Genomic DNA, 14,978 nt, shown 5'->3' on the forward strand with positions numbered 1-14,978 from the left:
TGTGAAAATTCCTCACTAGTAAATATTTCACGGTCAACTGTTAGTTGTATCATAACAAAATGAAAGCAATTGGGAACAACAGCAACTCAGCCACGAAGTGGTACAGTAGGCCACGTAAAATAACAGAGTGGGTCAGCGCGTGCTGAGGTGCACAGTGCACAGAAGTTGCCATCTTTCTGCAGACTCAATAGCTACAGACCTCCAAACTTCATGTGTCCTTCAGATGAGCTCAGGAACAGTGTAGAGAGCTTCATGGAATTGGTTTCCATGGCCGAGCAGTTCCATCCAAGTCTTACATTACCAATGCAATGCAAAGAATCGGATGCAGTGGTGTAAAACACGCCGCTGCTGGACTCTAGAGCAGTGGAGACGTGTTCTCTGAAGTGAGGAGTCACAATTCCCTGTCTGGCAACCTGATGGACGAGTCTGGGTTTGGTGGTGGCCAGGAGAATGGTACTTGCCTGACTGCATTGTGCCAAGTGTAAAGTTTGGTGGAGGGGGATTACGGTGGGGGTTGTTTTTCAGGGGTTGGGCTTGAACCCTTAGTTCCAGTGAAAGGAACTCTTAAAGCTTCAGCATACCAAGACAATTTGGACAATTTCATGCTCCCAACTTTGTGGGAAGTTTGGGTATGACCCCTTCCTGTTCCAATATGACTGCGCACCAGTGCACAAAGTAAGACCATAAAGACATTGATGAGTGAGTTTGGTGTGGAGGAACTTGGCTGGCCTGCAAAGAGTCCCGACCATAACGTGATAGAACACCTTTGGAATGAATTAGAGCGGAGACTGTGAGCCAGACCTTCTTGCCAACATCACTGCCTGACCTCACAAATGTGCTTCTAGAAGAATGGTCAAAAATTTCCATAAACACACTCCTAAACCTTGCTGAACAGCTCCATATTAAACCCTACGGATTAAGAATGGGATGTCATTAAAGTTCATAAGCACTAAAGGCAGGCGTCCCAAAACTTTTGGCAATATAGTGTATGTTACAATACTTTTTATATTTATAATTATATTATGATTTTTTATTTCTAAATTATATTACGTTTATATTAATTGATTTCATTTTTTTTCTATTTTTAAGATGCCACCTAAGACAACAAAAGAAAGGTCACAGGCCTATAGGGACAAAATAAAAGCTGACCCTATAAAATATGAAGGAGAGACTTAAAAGAGACAGATCTGTCAAACGCTCTCTCTCACACACATGCAAACATACTCACGCATTCAAGGTGCTCAAAATTTTCCACATTCCACACCTCCATTTAAATGATACAGTTTCAGGTGTTCTTTACAATTCTCTTTACAGAAGATAAGTATTCATTCAAGAGACCAATAAGAACATTTCAGTATCAAACTCTCACAATTATATAGCCTCATAATTATCTCACAATGTTGAAATTTTAATGCATCATTTATTGCTTATATTTTTGCCTTGCCATCATTTGTGTGGGTTATTTACAGTATGCACTGTAACTTTCATCTATGACACAAATCTTGTTTTATACATCAAACTCAGCACTACGCTAAAACAGGTGTGGTTATGTTTAGTGATTCTGTGAATTGAGTTTAATGAGTGTGAAGACTTTAAGTTTTTTCTAATAAATATTTCTACTGTTTCTCTACATTCACATTAACTCATTGTCATTTCCACCACACCCTGTCATTTCCACCACCGCCCGTCATTTCCATCACCACACACATTTTTAAAAACTATTAAAAAAGTTGTCATCACACATTAAAAATGTATCCACAATTTATGAGATCATGCTCTACTTAATATAAAAATTATAGTTATTTATTTTCTAATAAACTCTTACCCAAACCAATATTAAATTTCAGAGTGTGACAGGTGTACAGTTCAGCATTTGGTCCTTAGGGCAGTTGATTTTATCTCATTGGCAAATGTATAATTAATGTACATTGTGGAAAAACTGGTAAAAGTTACAAAAATGATCTTAGATAATTCTTAAGTGGCATAAGTTATTCTATTTTTAAATAATAGCTGTATATTGAGATGTGGTGGAAATGACATTTGTTCATTGCAGGTCGGAAAAAATGTAAAATATTAACAATTTCTCTTGTAATCTAAGTTTGTCCTCTTACAGACCTTAAAACTAGAGAAATTATTTAAACTTAAGGGAATGTGTTACATGACTTTTGAACAAGTTTATTTTATTCAACTTCACAAGGCTAAAAGTGCCCCTAGTTGAAGAAACGCCCATATATATAGCTCAAACTTACCAGATTGTCTGCCCTCCTCACTCACTTTCTTCCAAGCAAGATCCTTTTTATTCCCGTTTCTATAAAAGTACGACGTTGTATCGTACAGCGATGATGATTTTGTCCTCCATTTCTGTTTCGGATTTCCACCTCCGCTTGCTACGTTGTAATCACGTCACAATTAGAGCAAGCTCCTGACGGCTTAACGCGGCGCGAATATTCGCACAAGTTCAGATTTTTCAACTCGCGCGATTCGCCCAAAACGCTAAATTCGCGCAACAGGACGTCTATCGCGTCTTTGCATTGACTTAACATGTAAATCACTCGTGCTTAACGCTTCATTCGCGTCTGGTGTGAACGCACCACTTCTAAATAAAAACATTTTAAAAACACTACTTACATGGCACAAAAACTAAAAATAGTGAAAGGATATTCTGATTATTTGTAAAGCAATTTAACTAATGAATTAGGTTAAATTAATTCTAAATAATAATAATAAAAGCTTTAAAATGTTTAAAAATACTGCATTTATGACAGGAACTGACAAATAGCAAGATGATTTAACGGTCAAAGACTATTTGTGATGCATTTGTAGGATTATTTGTGATTAATCTGATTAATTAGTGCATCCTGTAATTTATTTGAAACACGTTTAATCATGCCCTACTATTAAGACAATAATAGGACGCAGTCAGAAGTGGTTTAGGGTTTGATTAGTTTATTCTTTAAAGCAGATCAGGGCTCAGACCTGACCCTCTTATGTGAACAACAAGACAAAAAAAATCTATACCGAACATCACACGCAAAAACACAATGAACAGCTGGAAGATGTGACTAGTGCAATGGGGAGTGTGATGGAGGATTGTGGTGGATTAGCAGGGTGGATCACAGGTATGGCGGCTAAGCGGCCAGACGGACCAAATCTAGAACCAACACGGATTTCAGAGTTCTGCGATTTTGTTGTGGTTGGGTCTAGATTGGCATAGTAAGGCCAATATTTGGTGTCTAGTTCGGTTCTCTTCAATGTGTACTTTCCTTAGTGAACCAAAATAAAAAGTGTTTTCTGGTTCAGAACAATTGAGTTACACCTACGATCGCCGCTGCTTACTGATTCTGTCCATTTCAGAACGTGATTTCCCTTTACTGTATAAAGGAGAAATAACCGGAAGGTGGGAGAAAGGTAAAAGTGATGGGGAAAAGGTATAGGAAAGAAAGGAAGGTTCAAGGGGGTCTATCTATCTCTCGGTTCACTGCAGATTCTTGCTCCGTTCTGCTCAGGTGTGTCTCCGGGTGGCGTCTTTCCTTGGCAACAGTCGATAAACGGTGAGATCACAGATACAAACAGGTCTTCCACTCTTCCTTTGCAGAGACTTAACCCCCAGTCCTCAACTTGTCCTAGACAAAGACAAAAAGACAGAATTCTTGTTAGGAAAAAAGCAAAAGATGCAGTGGCACGTTTCCACGGCATCTGCATGCAAATACACAGGGATAAAGAGAGATTTAGAGGAGAAAAAGGGAGTGAATGTGAGTGCATGTGTGTATATTCTTCAGAGATGAACCACACTGCAAACCACGGTGGAAGCAAAAAGCCCCAACACAACCAAACGTAAACACACGGCTCTTTCTTCCCATCAATACACATCTCTCACAGGCTACTGCACCCGATAACAGGAAATAAGAATCCCTAGAGTGAGAGAAGGAGAGAGTATGAGGAAAAGGTGAGGTGGAGAAGATAGACAGGCGTTCTTATGACTATAAAAAAAGGAAGAAGCCATGGTGGAGAGGTTTCAAGAGAAAACAAAACAGATTCATCCTTATTTGAACTTGCATTAATATGAACATTAATTGAATGTGCAACCCATTTTATGTAATCTGACATATGTCCGAGTAAAATGGGAAATTCAACATGAGGATAATTTTGGAGATGCTTGTAGGAGATGTTTAGCAGAATGTTCACGCTGCTCTTTTCCATACAATAGAAGTGGATGATGAACGTTCAAGCTCCTTAAAAAAAATATTACTCAATATTATATTAGTATATAAATAATAATAAACGCTGATAGAAATTACTCAAGGTCATTTTATGAAGCATTTTTGTCATTGTTTTCTAGTGTGACAGCCCTCGGTCACCATTTACATTTATTGTATGGAAAAGAGCAGAGCAAACATCTCTTTTTGTGATCGACGGAAGACAGAAAATCATACGGCTTGCAACAATATGAGGAATAAACCCCTTTAAGGCACCTCAATAAAGCAATGCATTTCTGTATCTCTCTCACGCACCCACTGCTTGTGTGAGCTCAGTATCATAATGCTAAAATATGCGGAAAGTTCTGGAGTAGAGGGAAAAACACTCAAACAGGTGGTGGCATTTGTCCCAAACCTCTGAAGGACACAAGTTTGAGCCAGTGAAAATAAGCCTTGGCACAAACAGATGCTGCAGTCGCAAACTCTTCCGCACTTTCCGAAAGAGTGGACGACAGTTGAGAGAGAGGGAGGGAGGGTGAGGAGTGTTTGACCACGCGTTAAGAATAAGAAAGAGCGAATGAGAGATTGCCGGTGATAAAGTAGTATTCATGGTGCTTTGAGAGGAAGAGGGCGTGTGCTTTATCTCTGGACTCAGGGCACTATCGGCTCGGGGTTGTACCGCAGTCACTGCTTTACAAAGTGATGGAAGAAGGAGAAGAAGGTCACAGCCAAAATATTATCAGTCCAGGAAAGATAAACCATGGAGTAATTACATTCACAAAGCCACAGCCATGACCGATCACTGTCGTTACCCTCTCTGCTAGTCAGGCCGTATCAGGGGAATTCATTCCTCTTTAGCTATGGTGACCACTGATTAGAGCCTCTCTATCTAGATGCTTTCAGTAAGAGTTATTTATACAAATATACAGTGCTATCAGGTCCTTGTTCTATGAAAATGCCAAGGATAAGATCCTGAGGGACTTCCAGATCCAGACAGACAAGCAAGGACTGGCCAACAAATCAGGCATTGTGATCTGCAGGGGTGATACAGTATATGGATATATGCAATAGATTGAAGGAGAACATACAATACTAGGAATTCAAAGCCAAAATAGTTCTGTAGGTGAAAGGGCGTCTAATCAACAGCGTCTCTACAGTATTTTGGTCCAAATTCATTTGTTCATTGGTAAAAGATTTAGTCAAATTTAACCAAAGCCAGCATGGAAAGGTTGCCTGATATGCACACATCCTCAAAAATCATGAACTAAACTATGCAAAAATATGGCTTCAATTTGCATATTGTTCAGCCTACGCAGTTAATGATAATACAGTATTACTACATTTCAGTGTGCAACGTTTTATGTACTTTACTATGATAAACTTGATATAATATATTTATGATAAACATTTTGGTATTTAGATCACTATACTTGATATCTAAAAACCAGATGAAAACCACTGTCCCTGGTTTTGAAGACAAACAGACATGATACAGCACTGTTTCCTGTACTGTTTTCAGTAGCAGCACTGCATTACTGCTGAATCTACATTACATGGATAGAAATTATATTTTACCATAGTTATGAGTTTACAGTCTGAAATTAATGTAAAGATAAAAGACGGGGTACCGATATAAAGACAATAAATACACAAAGCTTATTTCCATTGCATAGTATATATGAAAACAAAACAACAAACAAACAAAAATGGCAAGCCTTCGGAATATGATAGGATTGTGCGAAGAACAGACAAAAATTTGAGTCATTTTTTCAATGAAAATCTCAAATCACATTCATATTTGCTTATATACAAATATGGTGTGTCAAAAGACATTTCACTGAAGGTCTAGTTTAAAACAAAAAAGAATAACAAAACAAAACACAAAGCAAAGAAAAAACAAAACCAGAACAAAACAAAAAGCAAACAAAACAAAGCAAAACAAAACAAAGCACAGCAAAGCAAACAAAAACAAAACCAGAACAAAAGACTAAACAAAAAAAAAAGAGAACAGTAGACAGATTCACAAATTACTCTCATGAGCTGATTCTTTTAATGAATTTTTTTTTTTTCGCAGACTAAGTCTGACGAATTACTTGCTGAATTTGTCAGAGCAGTTACTTCAGTACATGACTCACTAATACATAAAAAAAGAGTTATGATTCAAAATATTCAAAATTCACATACTTTTCATGGCTGCACAGCAACAGGACTCCATCTCTCTTTCTCACACACACACACACACACACACACACACACACACACACACACACACACACACACACACACACACACACACACACACACACACACACACAAGCTGTTTAGCTATTTTGTTATCTGGATGTTATTTTTTGGTGTTCTGAAGGTCTATTGTTCTGTGTGACTAATAAAAGTTTATTACACAGGTAACCTCTGTTCCTCACAGCAGACTCAATAAAATCATAAAATTCCTCATAATATTATAGGTATCCATATTAAATTTACCAGACAACAATACTAAGCCTGCACACATGAACATGCATATGCGCAAACACAAAAACATTAGAGATGCTAAAGAAGTTACAGGTAAATTTGGCGCATACACAACAATGAATAAAACATCTCTTTATTTACATGATGTATTGCTTAAGTGCTGCAGAATTCACAGCGCTGCTTTAAGCTAATACCCCAGAGGGCAACACTCGTTCGCTCGCACTCCCCAAACTGTGCCGTTGTAAAAATCTAATGGAAAGACCCATCTGAATATAAATTGTGTTTGCGTGGAATTGCTGGAGTGTGCGGAGAGGATTTTCGGAGAGGGTCGGTCCAATTCTGCCCATTTCCATCCTTGCGTTGCAGAATCGGGACCGGGGATGTGGATGCGGGGGATTGTGGGACGGTGTTATTTAAATGACACGTCCCCGTTCCCACTTACTTCATTTAACACACACTTAGGCCCACACCAAGAACAGCAGCTGTCAGCTGGTATTATGGAAATGACTCTTTCGTCTGAGCCTACAATTTAGAATGAACTTAGTGGCGCCTGTAGCCAAGCGGAAAGTGAGAGAACACTATGCAGAAGTTTCGATTTGCAAATGGAGGTACGGGTCAAGCAGAGAGTGTGTTATTGCAGGGCGTGGAGAGGATGGCAAGGCTGTTTCACTGGATCTTAATGCTGTGGGCTAAAGAGCAGCTGTATATGCTAATATGCTGGGGTTGCTGGGAACTGGCAGAATGCACAAAACAGAAGACACACACACTAGAATGTGTCTCAATTCATAACACTAGCACTACGGGCAAATGTGGCAAAAGTTTTTGACTCGCATGAATGATTCTTCTACAAACTATTTTACATTTATATTAAAACACTAACATTTTACATTGTTAAAACATTTCTCATGTGCCCTGGAATAAAGATCTCAAACTGTACACATATTACCATATGAATAAAACAACATTGATATGAAGTTATAAAAAATAAAAACACTGTTTCTGTGTATTATATATATATATATATATATATATATATATATATATATATATATATATATATATATATATATATATATACACACACACACACACACACACACACACACACACACACATTTATTTATTTGTTTGTTTGTTTGTTTGTTTGTTTGGGCAAGTTAAAGGAATAGTTCACCCAAAAATGAAAAATCTGTCATTAATTACTCACCCTCATGTCGTTCCACACCCGTAAGACTTTCGTTAATCTTTGGAACACAAATGAAGATCTTTTTGATAAAATCTGAGAGCTTAACTGACACTTTGATGCTTCAAAAATTTCATTAAGAGATTGTAAAACTAATTAAAATGAATTGAGCAGTTTATTCCAAATTATCTGAAGTGACACAACCCTTTTTTATGATGAACAGATTGAATTTAGACATATAAACATTCATCAACTCGCATTTCACTTGTGGTAAATGGAAATTCAATGTTTGCTTGACACGTGCGAGAACCAATGAGGTTCATTCTTGTGTGTTCGCAGAACTTTGAGCTTCCGGAAGAGGTTTGTTCTTGCGCGTCAAGCAAGTTCGGCTGAGCTTCTGTTTATATTCACTGATCAATGTTTATATGTCAATAAAAGCCTAAATTAAATCTGTTTATCAAATAAAGTGATCGTGTCTCTTCACAACATTTGGACCAAACCACTCAATTCATATGGATTAATTTTACAATCTTTTAATGAACTTTTTGAAAAGTCAAAGTGTCAGTTGCGTAGATGTCAAAGCAGGGACAGAAAGCTTTCAGATTTCATCAAAAAGATCTTCATTTGTGTTCCGAAAATGACAGAAGTTTCATTTTTGGGTGAACTAACCCTTTAAAAATAGTACAATTCAACAGTCAAACTTGGGTTAAAATAAAAAATAAAGTGAATAAACATAATGTTAAGGATATTTCAGATCTGAACTATCAACTAAACTACGACTATCCAGTGGTGAAAATATCAGGCATAGACAAACACACACTCTCATATTCACCTGTTTAGCACTGTTGACACACTGCAGGTATAGAGAGGCGATGTTGGAGCACATCAGAGTTTTCCCAGCATTTTCTCTGTAGCATTTCAGAATCTCCCCCTGAAGGTCGGTGCACACTGGACTAATTTCATATCGCCTGTGAGAGCAAGAGAGAGAACCAAAAAGTAAAAGAAGGGAAGGGGAGAGAGAGAGAGAGAGAGAGAGAGAGAGAGAGAGAGAAACAAAACAGTCAGAGGAGAGACAAATTTAGCAAATGAATGTGGTCATCCATCATAATTACATTTTCCATTTTTAATAAACTAATCCTGTGGCAGTGACAAAGAGCTGTTAAATGATGTTCTTGCTGTGTTTTCAAAAGTAAACATCAGATCAATCACTAATCAATAGCAGAATTGATTTGTGCAAAATTAGTTTGCAGGATAATTGCATGTTGAATCACAGTGCACAAGGTCTAACAAGGTGCTGCTTCAAGACATACGTCAGCCGTAGAGGCCGTAGACATCCTGAACCACACAAATATATAATAATATATAAATATACAGTACAGTCCAAAAGTTTGGAACCACTAATATTTTTAATGTTTTTAAAAGAAGTTTCGTCTGCTCACCAAGGCTACATTTAATTAATTAAAAATACAGTAAAAAACAGTAATATTGTGAAATATTATTACAATTTAAAATAACTGTGTACTATTTAAATATATTTGACAAAGTAATTTATTCCTGTGATGCAAAGCTGAATTTTCAGCATCATTACTCCAGTCTTCAGTGTCACATGATCCAGAAATCATTCTAATATGCTGATTTGCTGCTCAAGAAACATTTATGATTATTTTCAATGTTGAAAACCGTTGTGTACTTTTTTTTTCAGGATTCCTTGATGAATAGAAAGTTCAAAAGAACAGCATTTACCTGAAATACAAAGCTTCTGTAGCATTATACACTACCGTTCAAAAGTTTGGGGTCAGTCAGAATTTTTATTTTTATTTTTTTGAAAATAAATTAAAGAAATGAATACTTTTATTCAGCAAGGATGCATTAAATCAATCAAAAGTGGCAGTAAAGACATTTTTAATGTTACAAAAGATTACATTTCAGATAAACACTGTTCTTTTGAACTTTCTATTCATCAAATAATCCTGAAAAAAAACATTGTACAATTGTACACATTAAATGTTTCTTGAGCAGCAGATCAGCATATTAGAATGCTTTCTGGAGGATCATGTGACACTGAAGACTGGAGTAATGATGCTGAAAATTCAGCTTTGCATCACAGGAATAAATTACTTTGTGAAATATATTCAAACAGAAAACAGTTATTTTAAATTGTAATAATATTTCACAATATTACTGTTCTTACTGTATTTTTTAATTAAATAAATGTAGCCTTGTTGAGCAGATGAAACTTCTTTTAAAAACATTAAAAATCTTAGTGGTTCCAAACTTTTGGACTGGACTGTATATATATATATATGTATATATATATATATATATATATATATATATATATACCCACAACCTAAATCAGTGTTTCCCAACCCTGTTCCTGGAGGAACACTAACAGTACACATTTTCCAAATCTTCCTAGTCAAACACACCTGATTCAACTCATCAGTTCGTTAGTAGAAACTCCAAGACCATTAATATATGGTTCAGATAAGGGAAACATTCAAAATGTGTACTGTTGGTGTGCCTCCAGGAACAGGGTTGGGAAACACCAACCTAAATTAATACTTTTTGGCATTTAAAAGAAAGAAAAAACAATATTTACCTACTTTATTAATCATTTTTGACTTTTGATGACCTTCCTAATTGTCAGATTTAGTTAACTTCTAGTGAAAGTTTGATCCCCTGAGCATAGCACCCACCCGCCCAGACAACAGAAAGCAGTATAAATCAGTGCAGCTTATGTCTCTGATGTGTAGATTCTCCAGTGGTGAGATGCTCCCTCACTGACACACAGACCTGCGTCTAGACCCCTCCAGCTGTACCATATGTCTGAGCCCAAAAGTCTGTACTGATATGGAAATTTTTGTCAGTAAATGATATATTGTCTGATATTAGAATGCAGTATCAATCTACATTTTGAGAAAAAAATGTTTCCTTAAATGAAACCAAACATCATGTAAAATAGATTTTTTTAACTGACAATTTTTTTTTCCATTACACAACTTTGAACTTTGAACCACCAGAAAAAAATAAAATAAAATAAAACTATACATGCCTACGGCCAACTTTCTTTAACTTTGAAATGAAAAATATACACTACCAAATTAAAACTTTTTCATGTTTTGAAAGAAGTCTCTTATGTTCACCAAGGCTGCATTTATTTGAAACAGTTATTATAAGCTTTCTGTTATTTATTTATTCATTAATTATGTGATCCCCATAAAACTTGTAAGAAGCTTTCTATCTATTTTTCTCTTAATTATAGATATTTCCACATTCGTAACAACATCTGTATGCAACTGCAATGATATTTTGGCAGAAACTACCAAGGTGTTATTTAGTAAGCAACCTGTGCACTGAACTCAAGAGTGCTTTTTCAAAATGTATTTGCAAACACCCCAGAATATCCAAACTTTGACCCAGACAGCATTAAGTTTCCTGTTGGATTTTACAAAACCTTGCAGATTGTTATCAACAACTCATCTATCACTCAAGGTCACAAAAACAGCACATTTCCAACCAAATATCGTTCTTTGGGAAAGATACAGAGGATACAGCCGGTCACACTGGGCATATTGACGAAGACCACCCGGTTTCCATGAAATCTGAGGCCCAATGTGTCCAAAAACGAAACATCACCTCTGTCCCCGAAGGATTAGAACACACACACAAAACTCTTCATTTGACAGGGGTGACCTTTGGGACAGCAGAAGGCAAATAAAGGATTGGGCAGGAGGGAGATGTTATCCTGTTCTATTCAGAGAGACACTCTTTTTTAGATCAGACGTGGTTTAATCCGCGCCGTCATTCATATTAGCTGCTCTGAAGGGCAGATGAATGAAGGAGTGAATGGACACCCACTGTCAGTCACCATCTCAGCTCTTTGGGTCCCGGAAGGATTGGGGATTCACCCTCTCTCTTTTCTTATCCTTTGCTTTCTCCATCTCTCTGTCCTTTCCTCAATCTGTCCACTCAAACACACACAGCTGCTGACTATCACACATCATCCCTCTTCTAGACTGCCTTAGGGTAAACCATCACAAAAAGGCAAAAACGTACTTCTACTATTTGCTATAGGTACTTTACTGGTGATGGAAAAGTATATAATTTTAAGCATGTAATAAAACAATATGGCAGTACTGGGACATAACACCATGTTATAAAAAAACTATGTATGATCCATTTATACTTGAGAAACTCCAAAGAGTCACCTCCTATTTTATAATTTAAGGGTTGTGGACAATTTTAGCCTAAAAAGTAGGGCTGCCCCCGACTAAAGATTTTTCTAGACGACTATTAGTCGTTTATTTAAGCCATTAGTCGACTAATCGCACGTTTATATTAACTTAATGACTTAAATATATACCGAGGAGAATACTAAACCATAATGAGCGTTTAATATATACATAGGCGTAATATATAGCCTATTCCACGCATAAAGCTTGCCGCAAAGCACCGGCAAAAGAAATGATTATGAATGTGTTGGGAAAAAATATCAAGGAGACATTTTAATTATTTATTAATAAACTAGTGATTTCTAGTCAGTTCAGTCAGTGAATGCACCTATAGAGAGAAATGCACCTTTCATACAGATTACATAATCAGAGAGTATTTCTTTTTTATTTGAATTGGTTCATTTAAAAGCAGACATTTCAAGGTTTCTTTCTCATGTCTGTAAGGCAAGTAGCCTATACCAGGGTCGGATTGGTACTCACTGGAGTTTCATGCCTTAGACCGGCCCACTTTAATTTATGACTGACAATATTTAAATAATGTAATTAAAACCTCAGTATATAAGTCTGTAATAGTGCACCATTCTCTACAGCCTTGTAATTAATTGTATTTTTCAAAAATAGCTTCAAAAATTATAGTAAAAAAAAATGCTAAAATTTGATATAGAGTCATTTTTATTGTTATAATAATGATTTTATAATGTGAACCATTGATTAATTCTCTAGCCATCTAGTGGCTGCAGTTAAAAATTCATGTTATTTTAATTTTAATTTAATTAAGTGTTTGCTTTCCAGTAGATGGCAGCAATCGTCCACTAAACCCAGGCACATTTTTCATGTCTATCACTATGAATGAAATTAAGAAATGTAGATCTTTATTAAAGTCGATTTAACAAAAAATTGTGCTATTTTATATAAATGTATATATTTAATTTATTACAAATTGAGGCAAATAACACAAAATAAACTGCACAACTTTACAGTAAAATATTAAAATATTACATTTGTTTAAAAAAAGATACAGTATGTTACAAAATCACATTTTACTGTCTGGTTATGTAAGCTAGCTGGACAGAAAAATTAATATTGTTGGCCAATGTGTAATAGCATAGCTAGAAACATAAGTGATAGGCCCTATATTTTAATATTTGCCTATTATTATTACAATATGAGTAATAGCTGCTTTATCTTTTGCGCGTTTCCCCTCTTCCTTTTTATTTATTTACGTTACTTAAATCGTCCTCCGGTGGCTTAGACCTTTTGTCTTACCATAATTTAGTGTTGATTTAGAACTTGTCCCGCTCCCCCTACAGACGTCACCTCATCCCTTCTTCTCGTATACTTTTGAGTGAGTTGTCTTCTCCGGGCGCACACTTCAAGTCCCTCCCGACCAGGTTAATTTACCCAGAGAGTGACATGATATCATTGATGTTAGGTACAAATGAGCGGTAAAAACTCGATCGGGCATTCGTTAGTTGTTTTTTTTTTCCTTGCACGGGCGCTCCGCCCCTGGCAAGATGCCGCCCTGGGCCATTGCCCATGTCGTCCAGGCCTAAATCCGTCATGAGTTAGGCTTCTCAGCTTAGTACGTTTGGCCGTGTCGACAGTTTCTAGAGCATCCATATTTCAACCCAGTGCCATGACAACACTGGCCCTCGCGGCCAAGTAAACAGACCGGCCCACCGGGAATTCTCCCGGTGCTCCCGATTAGCTAATCCGGGCCTGGCCAATACGGAGACCGAGACAGCAGAAAGTGCATTCTGTTTGTTTTCTTTATTTTACAAAGGCACAATGTTCTCTTGTTTACACAAATAAAAGTATGCTTATCCGTATGACCAAAAATCTGTTATCAGAAAAAAAAAAAGCACGCCGGCGCCTCCATGTCTTGCAGTAAGCACCCTAATTGGTTTGGTTTTCCTGTCCGACATACTGTAATTACCACAAAGACCCGCCGTTAACGATCTGTTCCTCACGGCGGGATAGGCAGAATCGCGCTAAATGACAGACCAGAAGCGCGCTCTCTCTCTCTCTTCCAAATTCTCTCAGACAGAGCACGATCAGTTCTCCTAGTGCCTGAATGGTCAAATTCATTGTGTGGAGTATCTCACGTAAATACAGTTGGTTATGGCTTAAGTGGATGTAAACATTTGGGTGAAAACAGGACATGTGTCAGTATCCATGGATTCGGTCTTAAAGGGACCACAGTCTAATTAAATATTTGTCATTAATGTTAATAAAACAACAAAATATGTTCATTAAAAGTATACATGGTAAATACAGTATCTGAAAAAGATCTTAAAATTTATATCTTAAATTTACTTTGTATCTCTACAGTATTTTTTGTATTTGTTTGTACATTTCTATTTAATTTCTATCAGTGAAATATTTATTCTTTAAGTTTGTGACAAGCACATCAAAATTATTACTTTTTTCATTAGAGTAGCAATAAAGAAGCTGTCCTACATTCATTAGTCTCACTGTGTTGTGCTTGGAAAACTGCAACATCACCAAAAAAAAAAAGAAAGAAAGAGAGAGAAATAAAATATAGGCATCCGTATCGGTGGTTACCAAAAAAAAAAAAAAAAAAAAAAAATATTGGTACTCGTACTCTGTCCTAAAAAAAACGGCATCCCTAATATTTTTCTTACAAAAAATCCTCACTTCACTTCAGAAGGCATTTAATAATCCACTGGAGTCATACGGATTTGTTTTATGATGGATGGATATGCTTTTTGGAGCTTCAAAACCTGATTATGTTAGGCTGAAAGAAGAAAGTCATATATACCTCGAATGGCTTGAGAATGAGTAAATTTTGGATGAACAATTTCTTTAAGCACCAAATCAGCATATTAGAATTAGGGATGTCCCGATCAGGTTTTTTTGCCCTTGAGTCCG

At 36.5% G+C, this 14,978-nt stretch overlaps 1 protein-coding gene across 4 annotated transcripts in view; it reads right to left on the minus strand.

Moving 5' to 3' along the window:
• Window positions 1-2,929: 2,929 nt before the first annotated feature.
• Window positions 2,930-14,978, minus strand: part of chchd3a (coiled-coil-helix-coiled-coil-helix domain containing 3a) — an 81,804-nt gene continuing 69,755 nt past the window's right edge. For all 4 annotated transcript variants that reach the window (XM_067391874.1, XM_067391873.1, XM_067391872.1 and 1 more), the window contains 2 exons: window positions 8,684-8,819; window positions 2,930-3,623 (listed from right to left, as the gene is read on the minus strand). In XM_067391874.1, the coding sequence (XP_067247975.1) occupies window positions 3,600-3,623; window positions 8,684-8,819 (160 nt within the window). In that variant the 3' untranslated portion in view covers window positions 2,930-3,599. The remainder of the gene's footprint in view (window positions 3,624-8,683; window positions 8,820-14,978) is intronic.

This window comes from Chanodichthys erythropterus, chromosome 8 (assembly GCF_024489055.1).
Source record: "Chanodichthys erythropterus isolate Z2021 chromosome 8, ASM2448905v1, whole genome shotgun sequence".
NCBI lineage: Eukaryota > Metazoa > Chordata > Actinopteri > Cypriniformes > Xenocyprididae > Chanodichthys > Chanodichthys erythropterus.